At 44.2% G+C, this 20830-nt stretch overlaps 1 protein-coding gene and 1 pseudogene across 2 annotated transcripts in view; both read right to left on the reverse strand.

The window, feature by feature from the left end:
- Nucleotides 1–9846: 9846 nt before the first annotated feature.
- Nucleotides 9847–10193, reverse strand: LOC142451317 (large ribosomal subunit protein eL30 pseudogene; annotated as a pseudogene).
- A 3234-nt stretch (nt 10194–13427) lies between these two features.
- The window catches only part of NET1 (neuroepithelial cell transforming 1), a 46856-nt gene continuing 39453 nt past the window's right edge, over nt 13428–20830 (reverse strand). For both annotated transcript variants that reach the window (XM_075552434.1, XM_075552435.1), the window contains 9 exons: nt 19834–19941; nt 19323–19490; nt 18695–18757; nt 18122–18218; nt 17895–17971; nt 17004–17261; nt 16405–16575; nt 15243–15429; nt 13428–14953 (listed from right to left, as the gene is read on the reverse strand). In XM_075552434.1, the coding sequence (XP_075408549.1) occupies nt 14550–14953; nt 15243–15429; nt 16405–16575; nt 17004–17261; nt 17895–17971; nt 18122–18218; nt 18695–18757; nt 19323–19490; nt 19834–19941 (1533 nt within the window). In that variant the 3' untranslated portion in view covers nt 13428–14549. The remainder of the gene's footprint in view (nt 14954–15242; nt 15430–16404; nt 16576–17003; nt 17262–17894; nt 17972–18121; nt 18219–18694; nt 18758–19322; nt 19491–19833; nt 19942–20830) is intronic.

The raw sequence follows: 20830 nt of genomic DNA on the forward strand, positions 1-20830 counted from the left end.
ATTCAGCGAGACACAATGGCCCCCAACAGCAAGTCAGCTGCCATTTCTGCCCACTATAAAATGAAGCGAGATTGCGAAAGACTGGGCTATTCAGAGCACGCTTGCTCACGGTGCCCACTGGAAGATGCCAGGGAGGGAGGGCAGGCACAGGCCTCCGCCCACAAGCAATGTCGGATGGGTGTTTGTGTGACAGGCTCCTGTTTCCTGCCTTGAATTCCCTTCCTGGATTTTGCTTCCTTGTTCTCTTTGGTCCGTGCTAAACCCGAGAGGCCCCAAGAGAGCGTTGGGCCAACCTGGCTGTCGGTGGCCTGTGGTTCCACTCGATGCCCGAGACCTAGCCCAGCTTTAGATATCTGTTATCTCACAGTTCCTCGTGGAGCATCGCAGCTGAGTAACTTTGCTTGAAGTAGACACCAAGCTCCCAGGGAGAGGGTGGCCGAACCCCCCCTTGGTCACCAACTCAGTGGAAAGTTCAGCCTGCATTTAATTCCCACCGGAAAAGGATGCCAGGCTTCGCCTCCCCACCTCTCCGAGCCTCTCTTCTATAGCGCACCTTCCCTCACCCTCCTCACCCAGCGTTCAGAGGTCAGGTAACCGGGCTAGCCACAGGCCCGGCTCCTTGCACCTTAGACTGGCCACCCCGCTTTCCCCTCTGGACCCCTGGGGCTTGGTAATAAGCTAGAACTTTGTCTTTCGGTGAGGTTTCTCCAGTGGCTGATACTTTGGTATCCCACCAAGGCCCGTTTACAATGCAAGTGGGTTTTTATCAAGGACGGGAGAAGTTTCGGGTTTTATGGTCTCAAAAGGGTACACACTATTTCAGGGAAGCGTGCGCTGGGGCTCACCACTGGGCACGGGCAACCTCTTGGGACTGCGTACCCACATGCTGTGACCCGAGGCCAGAGAGCGCACAGCATGGCAGGAGCAGCTGCTGGTGGGGGAGAGTGAGTGGGAAGAGGGAGCGGCCCCTCCCACCAGCCACTGGAAGAGGGGCTGTGGACCCTGAATAGGCCCGGCGCAGGGGCATGTCCATGTGGAGCAGAGCTGGAGCAGGTGCTGAGGGGGAGGTGCTGAGGGGGTCCCCCCAGGTGGAGTGTGTGTGCTTCCTACCTCCACCTGCCTCTGACCAGGAGCAGAGTAAAAAGAGAGCAACCTTCCCGCCACCAACCCGGGTATTTCAAGCCTCTGGTTGGGGAGGTGTGGTTGAAGGTATTGGTCAACTCCATTGGCTAAATTAAGCCCACCTGGACCTAGTTTGGGCCACCCAGGTGTACCACCCACCTGGCTGGGGTCTTCATGGGTGGCTAAGGTTCACCTGAATCCTTTCCAACCTCCTCTAGGGGGCCTGTAGGCATGGGAGGGACAACCCCGTCTCTAGCTACCTAACATTTTTTCATAGGCTGCCAGCCTTTTCTTATCCCCCAGCCACCCAGTGCTGGGTCTGCACAAATCAACTCTGTACTGCTAGGCCTAGGTTCGGTGCTCCTGTAGACCCATTAACTCTCTATAAAAGTTCACAAAATACATGAAGCCGATGGCCCATTCATACCCATTTATTATCAGAAAGGCTGTAAGCAAAGAGACACCCCAGACAAGGTGCAGGGGAGTTCCCACAGGTCTCCACTGTGGCCAGAGATGTGCCATTCTCTCCCACTCATGTATGTTCTCACCAATCCAGGGAGAGCTTCGAGATCCAGAGTCCCTGAGTCATCGGGACCTCATGAATATGCATGCATCGATGAGTGTGCAAGTTGGGACCTGGGTGCATAGTTCTGATCCATTCAATCAGCGTATACGACTTTCCCGAGCTGAGTTGTCAGGGGGAGGCCCCCTGTAGCTGATATTTGCCTGGCTATTTCAGAAAGATAAGGAACACTGTACTGACGCAGACTCTTTTCAGAAACCACATGCAAAAGGCCAGCCTCAGTTCTTTGTCCCACAGCGTCTTGCGTAAGATTTGCAGCCCGTAGGTCAGTTAGGCGGGGCTCCATTCATCTGAAGACGCCACTTGGCGCTGGAGGAGCCAGGCTTCCAATGTGGTTTACAATCTGACTGGTGGTAGGCAGCCGCAATTCCCTTTTCACGTAGGCTACTGGAGTATCCTCATGACATGGTGGCTTGTTATGAATATGACATTTAAAATATATTCACATATATAAAACATATGAACTACCTTATAAAATAAAAATTTCAAAACCCATCATCTAGGAATGGACATATGTACTCGTTAGATAAGAAACTTGTGTTAAAGGAAAAAAAAGTTCTGACGAGGACACATATGTGGCAGTTAGATAAGGAGGTAGACGTAATGTAACGAGGGACATGAAAGAACTTGTTTGCTTATTAAAAACATCACCAGAAAGGAAAGTTGGCTCACCTCTGACAGCCAAGGAGACCCCAACAGTCAACCCTGAACGGTCAAGCCCCCTTGGAAGTGACAGCTGGATTTCAGATGATGTTAGCTGGTGATGTGCAGTCAAGGCTCCACGCTGCGTCCTGGCAGGCTGAGAGCTCTCCTTGGGCCATGAGCGTATGCGTCAACTCGCTGGGCGTCAAGAGTGCAGGAGGGAACCTTGCAATTATCACACCGACCCAGAGACCGCAAACTTCTGGAAGGATGCTTCTGCTACGTCTGCAGTCACTTTAACCTTGGGACCATACCAGTTCCGCCTTGCATCCCTTTAATTAACTCACAGGACCACCCAGCCCTGCGAATTAGTTGATTGATGTGCTGCCCTATTGAGCAAATACATCTGACATGATGGGAAGACAATGTTGTGGATGTCGTAATTTATGCAGCTCAAAACACAACTGGCTCTTCCAGAGCAGGTGATCCAAGGCAAAAGCAGGGATGTCTTTTATGATCTAGATTTGGATGCCACACTTTTTATTTCCTTATGTATTCTGGTCATGAAGACCCACCTTGATATACTATGGATAGACACTGCTCAGCTGTACGAATACCAAAAGATGAAACCAAAAAACAACAACAACAACCAAAAAAAAATGGTCTTGAATGGTAGCTCTTACAGGGCCTTCTTAGGTCTGAAGTCTGAGTCTTTGGCTAGTTGGTTCACAGGGTCATTGACTCTTGCTAACAAAGGGTTGAAGGAATTTGACCTCCAGTTTGTTCAACAAACATGCTTTGAGCATATTCTCTGGGCCAGGAAGAGTGGTAGGTTTGGGAGACAGAAAGACCAATAGGCTTAAAGTTACACTGGAGAAGGTGACATTGAAACCGGAATGTGTGAAGTGTCACGGAGGCCGCAGTAGATACCCGAGTGGAGTGTGTGGGGATCCAGGGGAGGAAATGATTGGTTCTCTAGTGGGTGTCAGAGAAGGCTGCCTTAAAGAGGCGATGATTGAAGGCTAAGTCTTGGAGGATGAGAGCGAAGCCTTCTGGGAGAGAGAGGAGAAAAATGGGGACAAATGCATCTCCAGTAGGGGACACAGTGTGAACAGTCACAGAGCCATAAGTGAACTTGGCTCATTACAGAGGACCCCTAGATTCTAGAGTCACTGAGCTAGGGTGCTTTTTCCGAGCGTGCTTTGATTCCGGATCTTTTCCAGGCTTAGAAAAAGTTTGATTAAGCAGGCAGAGACTCACACCGGCACTTGCTTATTTAGGAATGCAATGAAACAAGGAACTTCGTTAGAAAGTTCTTGGGAGATTCATCCCTACAGGACTTGGGTGGAACGTTGGAACGGTGGAGAACCTGCAGGGGAGCCTTTCCATTTGTGGACAGGGGTGTGCCCTGATTTTTCTCTGTAGGCAAACCACGTCTATGATTTTGAGGGGGACCCCCTACCCAACTGCTGTTCGAGAGAGCGTGCATGGATGTGTGTTTGTACGCTTATGTGCCCTTTTAGTTTGTTTTGGAAAAGTACTCTGCCGACTGAGATCAGTGCGCACAGATCTGAAAAGAACACGCATGACTCACAGGCCTGCCCCGATCAGGAGAGCTTCAAGGCTGCTTTGAGTTTTCAGCTACATCTGCCACCCAGTTAAATGCACATTTACCTTTGATGCTGTGGAAAAATAATATGCTATCTATTTATTTATACGCTGGGTTTGTGAGAACTGCTCAAGATTTGTCCGGTGGTTGGTTTTATTGCCATCTGTCTTCGATTATATAGAGAAGACATTTAGTGCTTAACTAACTCCCTCCCTTCCTCCCATGAATGGGAAGGCCCTCAGCATAGCATTTGAAACATGATGGAAAACAGGAAGGAAAAACGAAGGCTACACCCCTGCCCAGCATCTTGCTTTCCCTTCAAATGATCAGTCAATCTCTAGCATGCCTCCCACCTTCTCCCTTTCCTTCTACCCCCTCTCAGACCCTCCCTACTTGTTCTGAGGATGCAACTTCAAGCAGCACTTTGGGAAATGGCATGGAAGGATATGGAATTTCTTCGTAAACTTTCTGACGCCCCCTTGTATTTCTCTCTCTCCCTCTCCTTCCCCCACCACCACAGCATCCACATGTTTCTTTGGATGATTGGGTGGGGAGCTGAGAGCTGAGCTCACACCTGGAAAGCACCCAAGACCGAAACAGAACGTGGCGGGGCCCTGAGGGCTGGAGTACGTGTTGGGGGCTGGAGAGGAGTCTGCCAGGGAAGAGGATGGGCAAGTTTTATGACTGATGTTTGGCAAAGGTAAACGAAGCCAGATAATAGGCATTTTTTCCAGCCCTGGAGCAGTTTCCAGGAGTGGAGGGCGGCCCAGTGCCAACTTTCAAGTCACATTCAACTGACACTTGTAATTGAGCCGAAGAGCACAGGTTGTAGAAGGAAAGATGAATACATTCAACCAAGGAGGTGCAGGACGATTCCGTGATCTCATTGCTCAAGCCTTCTGGGGAGGAAGCCTGGAGCAGTAGCTCTAGATGGAGGAGAGAATCTTGCTTCTCACCCTAGTGAAAATGCAGGAAGATGCAAAGGTAACGAGAATCTGCCTTCAGGATGGCCAGCCCCAGGGTAGCTGAAAACAATCTCACAGTCATAGACACAGGGCCCGGACCCTCTCAGAGACCCAAGGACCAAAGAGGTTCAGACAGATGTCCAATCCCTTCCTCTCCACCTCACCCAGACTGGGACTTGGCTGTTGAGACTGGGGTTTCAGAAATGATTCCCTCCCTCTGCCCTCTAGTTATTTTGCTACTAATTGTGTAGGGTGGGATGCACAGTGCCCTTTGGATCCCAATTCTTAGGGGTAGAGGTACAGGGTACTCTCTGGGCAGGCCAGACCAGTTCTGGGATTCAATCCTGAGAGAGTTCTCACTGCCTGGATACAAAATGTTTCTGAACAGTTGTGGCTTGCGAGTACGTGGCTGTGACTCAGATTCAGAGGGACAGGCTTGAGTCATTTGGCTAATTTGGTGTTTGTAGAATATGTATTGTGGTTACGGCCTCCACAGGTAGGACTTGAAGGACGTATACTCTTGAAGGTGTATTTTTCTCTGGGTCTGGGCAAAATTTATGAATATTTCTTGAATTTTCTAAACTTTTCAGGATGAAAAGGTATGAATTTAACTTCAGGGGAAAAATCACTTTTGTTTTATTATCAGTATTTTATGGAAAAATCGTTTTTAAATCTCTGACTTCTTACTGAATTGATGGTTCTCATGATCTGATTTTTGCTTTATGAAGATCATTCTGGTTGCCGTGTGAGAGATGGATTGGAAAATGGTAAGAGAGAAGGTTGCTGGGAGCAGCTAGTCTTGCCCCAAAGTCAAGGTAGATTCAGCAGAGCCTTGGCAGGACTATAAGAGTTCAAAACAAAACAAAAAACTAACAAGAGAACCTCCCTGCCATTGAGTCAATGCAGTAGGCCCTGTAGGAGCTACCCAATAGGCCCTATAGGACACATTAGTTTGGCTGGTTTCTGAGACTGACCTCCTCCTGGGTGTAGAAAGCCCCATTTTTCTCCCACAAGAGTACAAAGAGTGCTCATATTTGGCAAGACGAAAATCCCTAGACCAAGAGTGACTTGCGTTCTGTAGGGGAACTTGGAAGCAGCTCCATACATCAGGGTTGAAGGAGGACAGGCACTGGAGAGTAGGAGTTTGTTCATGGCAGGCGGAGGTGGGGCTGGAGACCAGGAAGCACAATCATTTTGTCTGAATCTCAAGCTGGAGACAGAGATAGGTTTCAATTTTCAGTGGCTAGTTGTGTAATGGGATTGGAGGGCCACCTTATCACATGGGTCGAGTCTAACTGTGGTAGTTATATAATCATATATCAGTTGGTGAGGATTAAGAGTGAAGGGGTGGATTCTAGCCTGTCAATCAGGTCATAGCCAATATTGGCCTCTGAGTGGGCATGGTCTTCTTCTGAGGACTCTGGGAACTCCGGTATTCCTCCTTGGAGGTGGGAAACACTCTCTCTCGGCTCCCTCCTTGGGAGACATTGCAGCTGACAAGACACATGGAACTATTCTAGTGCCCTGAGCTGGAGGAGCCACATGGAGACCCTGCCAGAGCTGAGATGATTACACTGCCACTGGATCCACAAGATTTCTCAGCCACTGGCCTGTGATCTCCCTGTATTTGGCATCATTGCATGCGCTCAGGCCCGAGGGAGCCTGGGCTGAAGGTAGCCATCAGCTACAGCTGTAGGTACTTTATGAATCCGAAGAGGATTTATGGACATACGGGCTAATATCAGCCTAATGCACTCGATCGGGACTGGGCTGGGATGTTTTCTCAGTATTCAATTGCTCTCCTATATGAAGCTCTTTCCTATACACACGAGTGTCTATGAATTTGCTTCTCCAGTCTACCTGGACTAACACACTAACTGAAAGCCCAAAACTTCCAGTACAGGCAAATCTGAGGGCGGAGGCTCTCTCCTAAGCTCCCACAAAGTCTAGTGTTGGAGGAAGATAAGACAGGGTGTAAGATTCCCAGGTAAATCTTTGTTTTCTAGTGCAACCCTGGCATGGGAGGGACAATCCCTGTCCCTGTCCCTTAGCTACTTAACACTTTTAGCAGCAGGTGTGAAACCCAGGCTAATCAAGGAAATCATCCCTCTCTCTAACCCCCTGCCAAATAACAACACATAAACCCCTTGCCTTAACTTACAGCACAGAGTAGACTGCCATTGGGTTTCTACGCTGTCAATCTACAGAAGCAGACTGCCACATGGCTCCCCCATGGAAGAGCTGGTGCGCCCCAACTGCCGACCTTTCAGTTAGCACCCCAGAGCTTCCTCACTACACCACCAAGCTCTGAGAGGGAATCCAAATTGTGTTCAGATTCCACTCCCTGTGCTCTTGGCAAGCCCTGTACCACCTCTTCCACTTCAGACTGAAAAGGCATGCCTGCTGTCGAAGGGAGGAACAGGGCCAGAGAGAGCCTAGGGCCCGAGGCTGAAGGCAACCAGCAACAGCAGCTGTAGGTACCTAATGCCCCCCACCGCCCCCGCTCCCCAACATTCCCAAACAAGGTAACAGAGAGCCAGCTTTTAAACACTACCCCTTCTCCCTGCAGATCTACTGGAATCCCTGAATCACAAACCTGCTGAGTGCAGAAAAGCGGACCAGGAAGCCGAGCCCTGGTTTCTAGTTCCCTATGGGTCACCGCCTAGCTATGTGACCTTGGGTAATAGCTTAAGGGCTCAGATTCTGCATTTACATAACAAGAAAAATGGTACCCCTTTTGCCTATCTCAGCGTTCTTGTAATTCTTTTGAAAAGTATAGAGTGTCGTGTGGATAGAAGGACTCTCATTTGGGCTTTCTATTCTTCTGGGAATGGAATCAAATCCATCTTCTATAGGGCTCTCTTGAGACATGACGTCAACAGGATGGTATCAGCCATCAGTAGTTTGAGAAGCCTCTTTCCATAGGAAACCAAGCATTAGCTTCCCCAATATCTGGCATTCATGACGTGCTTCATATTTCCAAGTTGTCTCCAGTAGTCAACTAAGACAAATTTTATAGTGGGCTGGCAGCAAAGTGGCAACTTCTTCTTCTACTTTTTTAGTGGCAACTTCTTGAGTGGAACAGTGGTCTATTGGGTTACATATTGGGCTGCCAAACCTAAAGTTAGCTGTTCGAAACCACCAGCTGCTGCACTGGAGGATGAGACTTTTTGCTCCCATAAAAATTTATAGCCTTGTCAGCCCTAAAGCAGTGGTTCTCAACCTTCCTCATGCCGTGAACCTTTCATACAGTTCATGTTGTGGTGACCCCCAACCATAACATGATTTTCATTGCTACTTCATCACTGTCATTTTGCTACTGTTATGAATCGGCCAACCCCTGTGAAAGGGTCATTCGACCCCCAAAGGGGTCTGGACCTACAGGTTGAGAACCACTGTCCTATAGGGATCGTTCTACCCTTGGGTCGCTATGAGTCACAATCAACTTGATGGTTTTGAGTACCAGAGAAGATGGTTTCAATCTTAGCCCTGCCACAAATCCTAGCTGAGTGATCTTGGGCCAGTCACATGACACGTTTAGGCTTCTAATTCCTCAGGTGTTAAAAGGAGGATCCGACGAAATGATCTGTCTGGGTTTTGAGGTCTAACTTGGTAGATTCCTGCTTGCCCTCTCCATGAAAGAGGAAAACAAATCTCCTTTCCACAGCCCCACCCCCCAGGTGCAACGGGGAAATCTGAGTTCTATGGGAGATTCTCGGAATTCTTTGAATCCGGGCAAGTCTGCCATGTTATTTTCTGGTCTATTCAAAAGTGTAAATACAAGAAGGCTTCCCAAAGCTCATGGGAAAACTCCAGTATCTTTTCATGATATTTCCCCACAAATTGATGTCCTTCCTTAAAGGACAGGGATGCCACCAACAAACTGGCCGAATCCGGGGCCAAGGGGAATGAAGTCGCCTTACTGGGAGAATGGGACGCACATGGGGTCTCCGCTTTCCCATGGCCTCAGCGTTTCTAGGTTGGGTGTCAAAGAAGGTGGAAAACACACAGTGGCAGAGAGAGAGGAACAAAGAAGAAAGAGGAAAAGGGCCAAGCGAACAAACCAGGTTCCAGGTCGGTCTTATACACTCTCCTGCCATTGCTAAGCCTTCATGGGAGGATGGCAAGCGTGAGCTTTAGGCAAAATATTCTGAGTTTCTGTGGGAAAGGATAGAAAAGCTAACATTCTGCCTTTATTTTGAAAATGCAGGGGGCCAAGAGGTTGAGGAGGTGGAAGCTTACTGGGTCTTGGAATTCCCTAAATTCTTTTCTTTTTAATGAAACATTTCAAACATACAGTGTGGTAGAATACATTTCTATGTATCTCATTCAGCTCCAGCAATTCCTGATTCATGGTCATCGCCACCCCACCCCACCCCGCCTTCTATCCCCTATCATTTCTCTACCCCCATTATTTTGAACAAAAATGCCAGACATCATACAATTTTCTCTGTAAATATTCTAAAAAGACTCTCTCTAGAAATACTGTAATCGTATCATTATACACAAAGAATGTAACTATTTGGCTTCAAATGCCCAGTTAATACTGGGTATTTTTCACATTATCTAATTCAAAAGTGTATTTGGATCAGAACCATGCATTGCAATGGTTTGATATAGGTCTCTTAACTCACCGCTTCCCTCTTCAGCTCTCTCTCATGCAGTTCCTATTTTCTTAAAGAAATTGTGTCTTACCGTTTCCTGTGGAATAGATCCAGGCTTGATTGTCTTGGCATAGCTTGGTAGGTGGGAATGTGGACTTCCATCAAGAAGCACATGGTGTCTGGTTGTCCTTTGTTGATTAACATCTAAATCCTTCTTTCATTATGTGCTACAAAGTGGAGATATTCCACCACACATCATTCATTCATTTATTTTTTAAAACAAGCTCTGGCCAGTTTTCTTAAAGAAAAATATTGCAGGATTTACTTTTCACCAGTCTGTTCTGACATGCTTCCAACGATATCAGAATCACCGGGGTCGATGATGGCCAGCGTGCACACCCTGTCGTACTTGCCACACGCCGTGCCCAACTCAGTGTTGTGGCCACTGTAGTGATCGACACCGGTTTTGGCCCAATGGCGTAGCACTCCATTTCTGATTTCCTCAAGGCCGGGCAGTCGTTGGCCAGGATGACCAGTTTGGCTTTGCCTTACCCGGTCATCTTCAGCGTCTGCTTGCAGTCCAGCACGTACTTCCCACTTTCCATAACGAGTTGAAGCCTCGAGTTCATGGACTCCAGTGACTCTTTCATCTTCTTTGTGGCCACCATCTGCCTGTCTTAGGTGCTGGACGGCCCCTAACCAAGAGCAGCCGCCAAGATGGCCGGGAAGGGAGAAAGAAAGACCCACAATGCAACGCTCTTCACCCCCTTATTCATTTATTAGCTGGCAACTGCTACACAATCTTCTCTTCATTAGCTATTGGTTACCCTGAGGTAGTTTGTAGAGGGGAGATGGAAAATGCTTTCCTTTTACCACTTCAAAGTTATAAACTGATTCTTTAACATACACTAGCAGAACTAAAAAACGTTTCTGACAAACCTTATGAAGCTATACCTTTACGCATATTTAATGCTTCCATCCAATGTGGTTATGGTCTTAATTGGTGCTCCCAATGACCCCCATACTTTTGACCCCACATGCCATTCATTATGGTAAACTTGAGTGTGGGTTCATGCGTGGGAAAGGAGCTTGCTTTCATGCAAGACCACAATTACATACAGCGTGTCATAAGTAGCCCGTCTCCAGGGTAGGCAGATAGGGAGGGCATTTCTAGAGAGAAAGGGCTAATAATGCGATACTGGACCTTTTCATGTATATTACCCCGAAGAAAATGATCATCAGAACAATCAAGTGTGTCACAAATGTGACTTCGAAGACTGACCGGAAGTGAGGAACACAATTTTCAGATGACAACTTATACAATAGATTCAATGCTAGCACTTTTGAGAATCCACGGGGAATCAGTAATCTCTAAGCAACGTCCTGGTCAGGGCAGATTTGAGGAAATGTTGGCTTCAAGTCCAGATCAAATCCAAACCAAACTCATTGCATTGACCAATACCAACCCCTAGCAAGCCTATAGACGTAGACCTGCCCCGGTGGGTTTCTGAAACTGCAACTCAATGGGAGTCGAAAGCTTCATCTTTCTCCCGATTAGCTGCTGTTGGTTTTGAACGGTGACCTTATGGTTAGCTAGGTTTGGGGCATGGCCCTGAGTTTGAGGAATGTGTATGTATATACCTGTACTTCTAGATAAAATCTATAGCCTGTCTCAAATTGCTCATGCTTTTAGTAAGATTAAGTACCATTGAACCCGGGTGGCAGTCAAGCATTGGACTGCTGACCTAAAGACTGCAGTTAAACCCCTCATCTGCTCTGGGTAGAGGCTGTCTATTCTTATAATGATCTATTAGCCTCAGGTTGCTATGAGTTGAAATTGACTACCTGGCAGTGGTTTTTTTGTTTTGTCCAAATCAGAGTTCCATAATCATGCACATATAATAGCTTTTAGTCTTGCAGTTGGTTCTGGGGATTGCTCAAATGTACAAATAAAAACACCTCTAGATTTTCTCTAGATCTGGGGAGATTTTATATTACCCTTGAAGTCATCACTCTCAGGAAAACTAAATTCAGTGGATAAAGGGATATATGTATGTTTGTATAATATAAGAAAGAGCTTTATATCAAGGAGAAATTGTATATTGAGAAAATAATCCCAGCCCAGTCCAGGTTAAGTCCATAAATCCGCTATTAGCCCACATGTCCATTACCAGTCTATAAATTCTTCTGTAGACTCACGTAGCACATGCAATGACGCCCAATGCAGGAAGAAAGAGCACAAGACAGTGAATGGAAAGTCTCGTGGATCCAGTGGCAGTGGAAGCATCTCAGCGCTGACTGTTTTTGACTTCTCATCATTAACAGTACTTAATACCAACCAGTTTCATTGGAAAATATCATTTTTTCCATGAACTTTTTGAAGCCCTGTCTGTCATGCTATGTGTACGGGTATATATATATATATATATCTGTGCTTCTAGTTAATACACATGCATAGAGTGACCTGAAAGGATGCCATCGCCGCTGTTTAGTTTGGATGACTTTATAACCTTGCATGACACATTCTGAGACTGAGCACTAAGTTTAAAAAGGCCATTCCAGGTAAAGTTTGAACTTTGTTCAAGACATATAATAAACATTTTCTTTGAAAGAAGTTAAATGAAAATGAAACTGGACAGACTTCAGGATCCTGGATAATTGAAGACAAACTAGGAAATAGTAATAGATGTTATTCATGAATATATAATTTATGTAAAGGTGACTGGGAAGACGTGTGATTATGTTGATCCAAGGAACTCACTGGATCAGAATTCCCAGGAGGGAGTGCTTTACAAATTCAGTCTTCCTGTTCATCCCCAAGATAGTGATTCAGGGAAATAGGGATGTCTAGGGGTAGAGGGGGGTTACCTTTAAAAAAATTTTAAGTAGACCCAGTGATTCTGAGGCCAAACAGGTTTTAGAACTATTGAGTTAGATCACGAAACATTGATGTTATTTCCGAAGAACATTCATTTCATATATTTATTTAATTTGTAGGTCTTATTTTCTCTCTTGAAGGAGTCAAAGGAAGGTAGTTTTAGATGAAACACCATTTCATTAACATTTGAACCATAACTTGTGTCTGTAACTTCAAAGGTTGACAAAGTTCACTCATGAATGGTTATTCTATACCTTTTGAAATGACTACAAATCTTGTTTTGACTTTTCAGATCACAACTGAATTCCGCATTTGAATTGAGTTCCAAAATTAGAAAGCTGAGGATTCCTAAATTGTATTTTGAAACTAACCAAATTCATCGACTGCATTGCTATTAGCACTTACTATCATGAGGCCAGCTATTTCGTTACCTTCGACACAATTGTTTATTTCTCATGACTCTTTTCCTAAAAGCCTAATAAAGGATTCCCAAGACTTGCTGAATCTCAAAGGTTTCAGTATTTATGAATTTCACGACCTCTAGTGAAGTTTGCCATGACCTCCAATGCCACTCCAATGCAATCCTGAAAATACTCCCGGCACAAACAGGCGAGAAAGCTTTAGGGTGATTTGGTGGGTTTTTTGTTTTTTTAATTGCATAATTCATTTATACAGAGAAATCATTTGGAGTGATCTATTTACAATCGTTTCCAATTTTCATTTTCACTGGCCAAATATATTTCACATAATAGTCAACATTTACTTGAATAGTCAACATTTACTGATTGGCATTATAAACCTGCCATGACACAGGGTTTGGGGTCCACCCTGTTTACCCCTTTTTAAAGATTATGATTCTCCCTCCTTTTTTAATACAAAGTATTATCAGTCAGATAGCATTCTGCAGTGAAGAGGTTCACCAGCCTTTTTCACTATCCTGTGAATAAGTCCACCACCACTGATCTACTCTGTAAAGATTTCAAAACACCTCATCGCTTCTGTCCATACACAGTATTTGCTGGTCTTGAAAACCAAGGCAAATCAAGTTCACTTCCCCTCAAACCTTCTACAACTTACTACCTCCCCTCAAGTTGAGCTTTACTATCGTTCACATTCTGGCACAACCAGACATTCTACGTTAACACAAAACTACTCTCTTTTCCCCTCTTTTAAAACAAAACAAAACACAAAAACCTATTACCAATCATCCTGTTTTCCTTCTTGCTTTTCAGCCCATGCTACGACTTTCAACTCAGTTCTTAAAATGGTTTTCGTTCAGTAGTCAAGAATATACTAAGTCATTTCATCTGCTTTCACCACCCCAAAATGCTACACTTTAATCACTGTGATTTTCTTAATTGGCTCAAAAACAGTATGGCTTGGTTTCACTTGGTAAAGTTAATATGATTTAAAAATATATATATGTATGTATATATACACGCACACGTACACACACATTTTAAATCGAAGAAAAATACTTTAAGAACATGTCGATTTGAAAGGACATCAAGTAAAAAAATAAAAGCAAATAACTAAAAGCTACTTTATAATAAAAAAAATTAAATACTCGGCAGGTTAAATGAATGAAAAACGAGGAATGTGCAGTGAGAAAACAAACTCATAGAAAGCATTCCAGTTGATAAAATTGAAAACCTATAAGGGTTTTATGGTTTGTTTTCCAAGGAAGTTACATCTCAGTATAAATTTTGAAATACTGCAAAATATATATATTCCGTGTAAATTTTAGATGCAAGGTTTCTCAGAGAGACACTGGCAAAATTCCAGTACTTGAAAAAATTCTAATTTTGGTCAAATAGTATAAATAGCACAATTGAATGGTATTGCAAAGTCGTGATGAACCCAGAATAGGAAAAAAACCCATTTTATGCATGTTTCTTTTGACCAAAGATACCAGGCCTTCATGTGCTAAAGAAACCAAGAAAATTATATTCTTAAAAAACTGTAATTTTAGCTGCCATTAAAAAAAGAACGATAACAAAAAACAATGAAAGTATTAAATCAGGTACCAAGTGACCCCTTCAACACTTCCACACTCACATTACAAGAAAAACAAAACCAACAACAACAAACAACTGTACACATTTATAAATAAACAGCGTCCCCATCAGTGAATGCACAGTTTTCTTTACACCAAAGTCTCTTTCCGTTTGCCACTTAACTGGGCCCTGTCCCTGGCTTTCCGGAAGCCAGCCTGCGTCCGGTTTGCTTTTGCACTCTTGCTCTCCTCGGCTGTCTGCACCCGACGCCCACATTCGGGAGCGTTCTCATCCACGGCTGCTTGGAGGGCAGTGGACACTGCTGAGGCCCTTCTCTGAGCCTGCACGTTGGAGGTGGCCAGGCTGTTCTCACACGCTTCGCTGAGCTCGGGCAAACCCGTGAGCTCCGTGGGGCTGGCGGCCTCCTGGAAGGGGGCCATGGCTGCTCGGATGCAGTTGAACCACTGCTGCTTGTGGAACACGTCGTTGGCTTGGAGGGTATGAGACTGGCCTGGAGCGGGGTCTTGGGAGCGAACTCGGAAGATATTTTTAGCTAGAATCATAGAAATGGAACAAGACAGAAAGTCAGGAAGTGCTACAGGGGCGTGGTTACTTATCAGCTACAGCTTCTGGTGTCAGAGGGATGATGTACGTGACCACCTGATGAGCACGTTTGGTCATGCATGCAGAGATGAACATCCCATAGCCCCTGTCCTCCCCACGCCCCTTTTCATGTCAAACGTTATTATTTTTAAGCCACAGATTTCTTCCAGGTTGAAATGAAATCCATTTTGGCTCTGAGCTGAGACTTACTTAAAACCATTCGAAGCCTTCATTTTTACCTTTATCTGAGTTGCTGAAAGCCCCTCGGAAGGACCCGCCCATCCTCACATCTCCATCCTGCAGGTCTTCCAGCACCAGCTCCTGCACAGGGATCGGCTGCCGGTAAACCTGGTAAGAGTGGCGCTCATTCCTCGTAACAGGCCGAGTCAAAACCAAGATGTCTTGAAACAGGAAAATGTACAGCTTCTGGAACACAGAGACACCAAGCTCGTCAATATGCAGCATCTCACATAACACTTAGATTATTAAATTAAGTTGTGATTATGATTGCTTTCATCGAATTTAATATCTCTTGTATAAATAACCTCATAAAGATGGCGATTTCAAGGCGATGCCTGCTCTCTCCTTGAAAGTTTTCCTAATCTCAGACTCTAGACAGTCTTTCTTTAAACTGGTGTGTAATATTAGATGAAGCATCAGCTAAGCAAACACCACACATTACAAAGGCCTGACTATAAGGAGCGACATGCCTGGAAACACCAGTATCGTATGCCACAGTTTTCTAACAAAGTAGGGATCAGAAAATGCAAATTGGTAAAAATGTTAACGGCTCTATTTTGTTCCACACAAATTTAAGCCTTTATAAAATTTCAATTAAGCACAATGATAGAAATCAGAGGTCAGATTTCAACATTTCCAAAATAAACCCAAGCCACATAAATCAAGCTTGAGAAGAGCTCATAAGGCATCCAAATACCACTCCACGGCTGTGCTTCAGTTCCAGCAGGCACTCTGCAATTCAAATATTTTAAAGCCAATCTGCAGTCATGCAATCTGCTTTAGCAATGTGTTTAATCGTGCTTAAAAACGACTTCTGTCATTCGGAAAGTAAATTTTTCAAAAGATATTCTTTTCCATTAAGTATTATGGAATTAATGATTTATTTAGAAAGGGAATTCTAGCCAAACAAGTTGATTTATGCTTCAAAGCTAAAAAGTAAAGTACTATTGGGTCTCCACTGACACATTTATCATCTTATTTATTCTGTAACTATAGAAACAAAATGTTTACCTTATCAAAGACAATCCGAAACAAACCAACCCTGTAACCTTCTTTCACTATGTGATTATTTGATAAGCTTCCTTCAGAATGTATGAAGGAAACTAAGCAGAGTGGGAAGGAGAGTAACAGCTCACTGCACACTGTGTTCAGTGTACTCACATGTCCATGCTTATTCTTCAGCGCCCCATGGCAAAGCAAGACTTTGCTCGCTTCAATTCTAGGGTCCTTCTGCTTTTCATCCAGGTATTCCAGTTTGTCAAGGTAATACTGGCATTCTGATTCACCCTTCTTCAAGTTGATGTCAGAGAGAACTCCTTGGATTATCAGTACCTAAAAATTGTCCAAACGGATGGTGTAACTTTAGTATGCTGACTTATACGGCACCTCCCCTAACAGGGTCAAAACCTCCACATTCAAATGATAGAATTTTAAAGCTCGAAGGAACTCTAGATATCAGTAAATTCAGAAAGTTCACCACACAGAAGAGACAACCCCACCAGGGTCAGGTGATCTGCCCAAGGTCACAACACATCTAGCTAGTGAAGAGATCAGATGAAGACTCACTCTCTCGATAGAAATATAAAAAATGTGCTAAAAAGCAACACAACTGCATCTTCTTACTGCTTAGTGCACCAATGCAATGGGTATTTAAAACCACCTCCCCCAAATCTTCACTATGCCAAATCCATGTACATGATTGATAACACCATTTTATACTTTTCTGAGACAATCTATTGCACAAACTTGAAAAAACTTACAGCTTCTTCCAGAAGCTGAACATCAGGGTGGTCTTTGGGAGTATGTCTAAGAATTTCTTTGATCAGTAGAGGGTATTTGACCAGGCGACTTCGAGGAATATCTAAGAAGCTCCAGAGATCTAGTTTCCGACTGAAAGGAGACTCAAGACATCGCTGGAGAAAGTCTTGGACTCGCGGATCTTGTTTCTTTTGGTCGAGGAGGGCTTTCGCTGCGAGCTGGTGGCTACAGTAGACTTTGTAGGCATTCAAGCCTGGCAACTGTAGGGAAATTAGAGGGAAAAAAGATGAATTCCCATTAATAAACCTGTAACTGTGAAACAAAAAATCCACAACTGACCCTGATAATATTACAGTCAGCCCTGGAAATGCTCATGCACGCGATTATGGGAGGGGGAGAGTACTCTGGGCCAACCCAAAACACCTTTTTCCAATTTATTCCACTAAAGACTCCTGACTCCTACTTCTGCTATCTCAGTTTAGATACGGACTCATCCCCGGAATTCCCAATGCACTGAAAATATTCTTCCTCTATCAAAACCATTGCTCCCTCAGACGGTTTATTTCCCTGTCCTGGCCTCTCACAAAATGGTAACTACCATTAGCTCAAGGCCTAGCCCCTGGTCCTTCAAGGTCAATCGAAAGAGTTAAACAATCAGTGGCATATAAGACGGATTTCTGCTCAAGGAGATTCATGTAAAACAAATAAATCACTACCACCCAGAAGCTAAAGCTTTGTTTTGCTTTGACTAGAGTCTGTAACTGTTAAACCTGTGTAATAATGCTGCATTTCAATGGAGGGCGTGCTTGTCGAACCCCATGCTCTGATACCCATCACCACCTGCAAGGAGGGCATCAGCAAGTAGCGCCCCGAAGCAAACAACTCAGACATACCCAGTTCACAAGGACGTGACCAATCTGTTCCACTGTCCCATCGGGCTTGGTTGCTTCTCCTATTCTTGCCAACAAATCTGAATGATGAAAAGGCAGAAATACCAAATAATGGGTTTATTTCAAAACAACTCAGCACTAAAGTAGACATTTAGGATTTAAAATTATGTAATTCTGATTGAGACACCCCGCCCCCCCCACCCAATGAAAATTAATTAGCATTATCTAACCTTCATGCAGAGGTATGTAAGCGTCCAAATCACCAAATATATGTGTGAGTTCCTCTTCTGACATAATCGACAGCTTTAACATGGGGTCATGGTAGGCCTGTCAGAGGGGGAAAAGGCGTCACACCAAAAGATCAAGCAAATAAAACATGCTAGCTGAACTATACTTTGATACAAACATGACTAACTCTATAAAAGCTAGCGTGGAATCTGTTTGCCACATCAAAGAAATAAGTATATGTTAATCCTCAAACAGAATCTTATGAACAATCAACACTTCCTCTTAAAACAAAAAAGGAACTCATCAATAGTTATCTTCTAGTCTTCCATTTAAGCAAAATAGCCCTTTGAAGTTACAAAATGAAATGAAATAACTAGGGCACATGCAGAGGTTCCCACGCAGAGGAACCTCGGAAGACAGGTCTGGCGATCTGACGCGCAACGCACGCTCTCGGCCGGGCGGGCGGCGTCCTGGCACAGCTCCACCCTGCACGCTGCAGACAGTGCCGCTCAGAGCCGGAGCGGACGCAACGGCAACTGACAACAGAGCGCACAGGAAGCAAGGTATTCACTGACCTTTCTTGCAAGTTTGAGATCCTCGATTAAATCCTGTTCACCTCGGGACATTTCATATATTGCCTTAAACAAACAAACAAACACCAAACATCATAAGTAATTTCCGCCTTAAAAAAAGAAAATTATATACAAGTGATATTTACATTATTTAGCCGATGTTTTAAACAGCGTCTTCCCTGAAGTGCCTCAGTGGTTTATAATTTCACCTAGGAGGGTTGTTTAATTGGATGACCACCAATTGCAAAGTGATGCCCAGCCTGTGTTATGCTCAGCTATAAAAAACGCAGGCTGACGTTGCCAAAGCTATTAGTTTGTTGCCCTTCTAGCAAAAGATAAGTTTAGAAAGTATAAGCCCCATTGCCCATATACGTTTTTTTTTTTTAGTATTCCCTAAGACAGTGGTTCTCAACCTTCCTCATGCCACGACCCTTTCATACAGTTCCTCATGTGGTGGTGACCCCCCCACCATAACATTGTTTTCCTTGCCACGTTATCACTGTCATTGTGCTACTGTTATGAATCGGGCGGTCCCTGTGAAAGGGTCCTTTGATCCCCAAAGGGGTCGTGACCCACAGGTTGAGAAGCGCTGCCCTCAGAGCTGTAGCCTCGATAATAAATGCAAGCCTACCTCCTGGCGCTTGATTTCTTTGGTAGTTAAAGACTCCTTCATGTTGACGTCTAGCATCTCGGACCACAGGACACTGTTTCTCCTTTTGGTGGGTGTTGGGACTGTTGACCTGCTGAATGACTTTTGGGCAGAAGCCGGGGATCTGCTGTCACCACGAAGTGTAAATGACTTTAAAAGAGAAAATAAGATTTGGAGGGTTAATTTTTCTTACTTCTGAGAATTTCTCAATGAATGAAAACTCATTTATTCAAGTTCCAATGAATAATTCTACAGCACTTTGCAGTCAGAATGACTCGTGGGGTATAAACACTATTCAAGTCTCTCCTCTAATAAAAGCTGCAAGTTAGACAAATGTTTTAGTGACAAATATACCTTTACCAGTATATTCCACCAAGCAAAGCACATTTAAGTAAAACAGTTCAAATCTGTTTGTACAGCTCAAGGAGAGCACCAAGTTTAGGTTTCTATAAAAAGATCCCCTCTCCTCACATTAGCCTCCGCCATTTTTTACCTGTATTGTTTGACCAAAGCGCCTGACTGCTCCATTTCTTACAGGAGAGATTAAGTTTGCCAAGGATGAGACCCGAGATAGAGATCGGACTCTTTTATTGCTTGGCTCCTGTAAAAACAAAAACAGGTTATACTGAATGTATGCATAGGCTCAACGATTTCAAACAAGTTGGGACAAAGGTAAGCGCTCTCACAGAACAATATTTGCACATTATATAACAGAGAAACACGGAACTCTGAAGATGGATGTTGTTCTTGTTAAAATAGTTCAGAGGAACTGTTTTCAATGGAGAAGCAGTGGTTTATTAAAAACAAAACAAACTAACTAGAAAAGAAAGACCAAATATTTGACTAGTATTTTGAGACTGCAACAAATACTACCATTAGGAAAAAAGTTAAATAAAATAAATTTGATTCTAAAACCATAGGTTCTAGTTTCACATATAAAGAACAATTACAAATAAATTCTACCCCACAAAAAGAGACAACAGCATTAGAGAATCCCATGCACCCAGCATTCAGCTTCAGTTTTCAGTACAATTTGTTTCCTCTCTGCCGCTACTGGAATATTCCAAAGCAAAATCTAGACTTCATAGCATTTCAATTTCAAATACGTTAGGTTACTGAACAGAGGTCCTCAAACTTTTTAAACAGGGGGCCAGTTCACTGTCCCTCGGACCCATTGGAGGGCCAGACTATAAAAAATAAAAAGAACTATGTACAAATTCCTATGCACACTGCACATATCTTATTTAGAAAAAAGCAAATGGGGCAAAAACACCTGGCGGGCCGGATAAATGCCCTCTGCGGGCCACCTGTGGCCCGCGGGCTGTAGTTTGAAGGCGCCAGGGTTAGAGAATAAAGATGCTTGACATTCAAATGAGTCAATTGTGCAAGCAGGAGGTCTCTGCCAATGGAAGGTATTCAAGCATAGGCAGACTATATTAATTAGGGCATAATATAGTGGTTAAGAGTACAAAATGGTTCTGGAATCAGAC

Source organism: Tenrec ecaudatus, chromosome 6 (genome assembly GCF_050624435.1).
Source record: "Tenrec ecaudatus isolate mTenEca1 chromosome 6, mTenEca1.hap1, whole genome shotgun sequence".
NCBI lineage: Eukaryota > Metazoa > Chordata > Mammalia > Afrosoricida > Tenrecidae > Tenrec > Tenrec ecaudatus.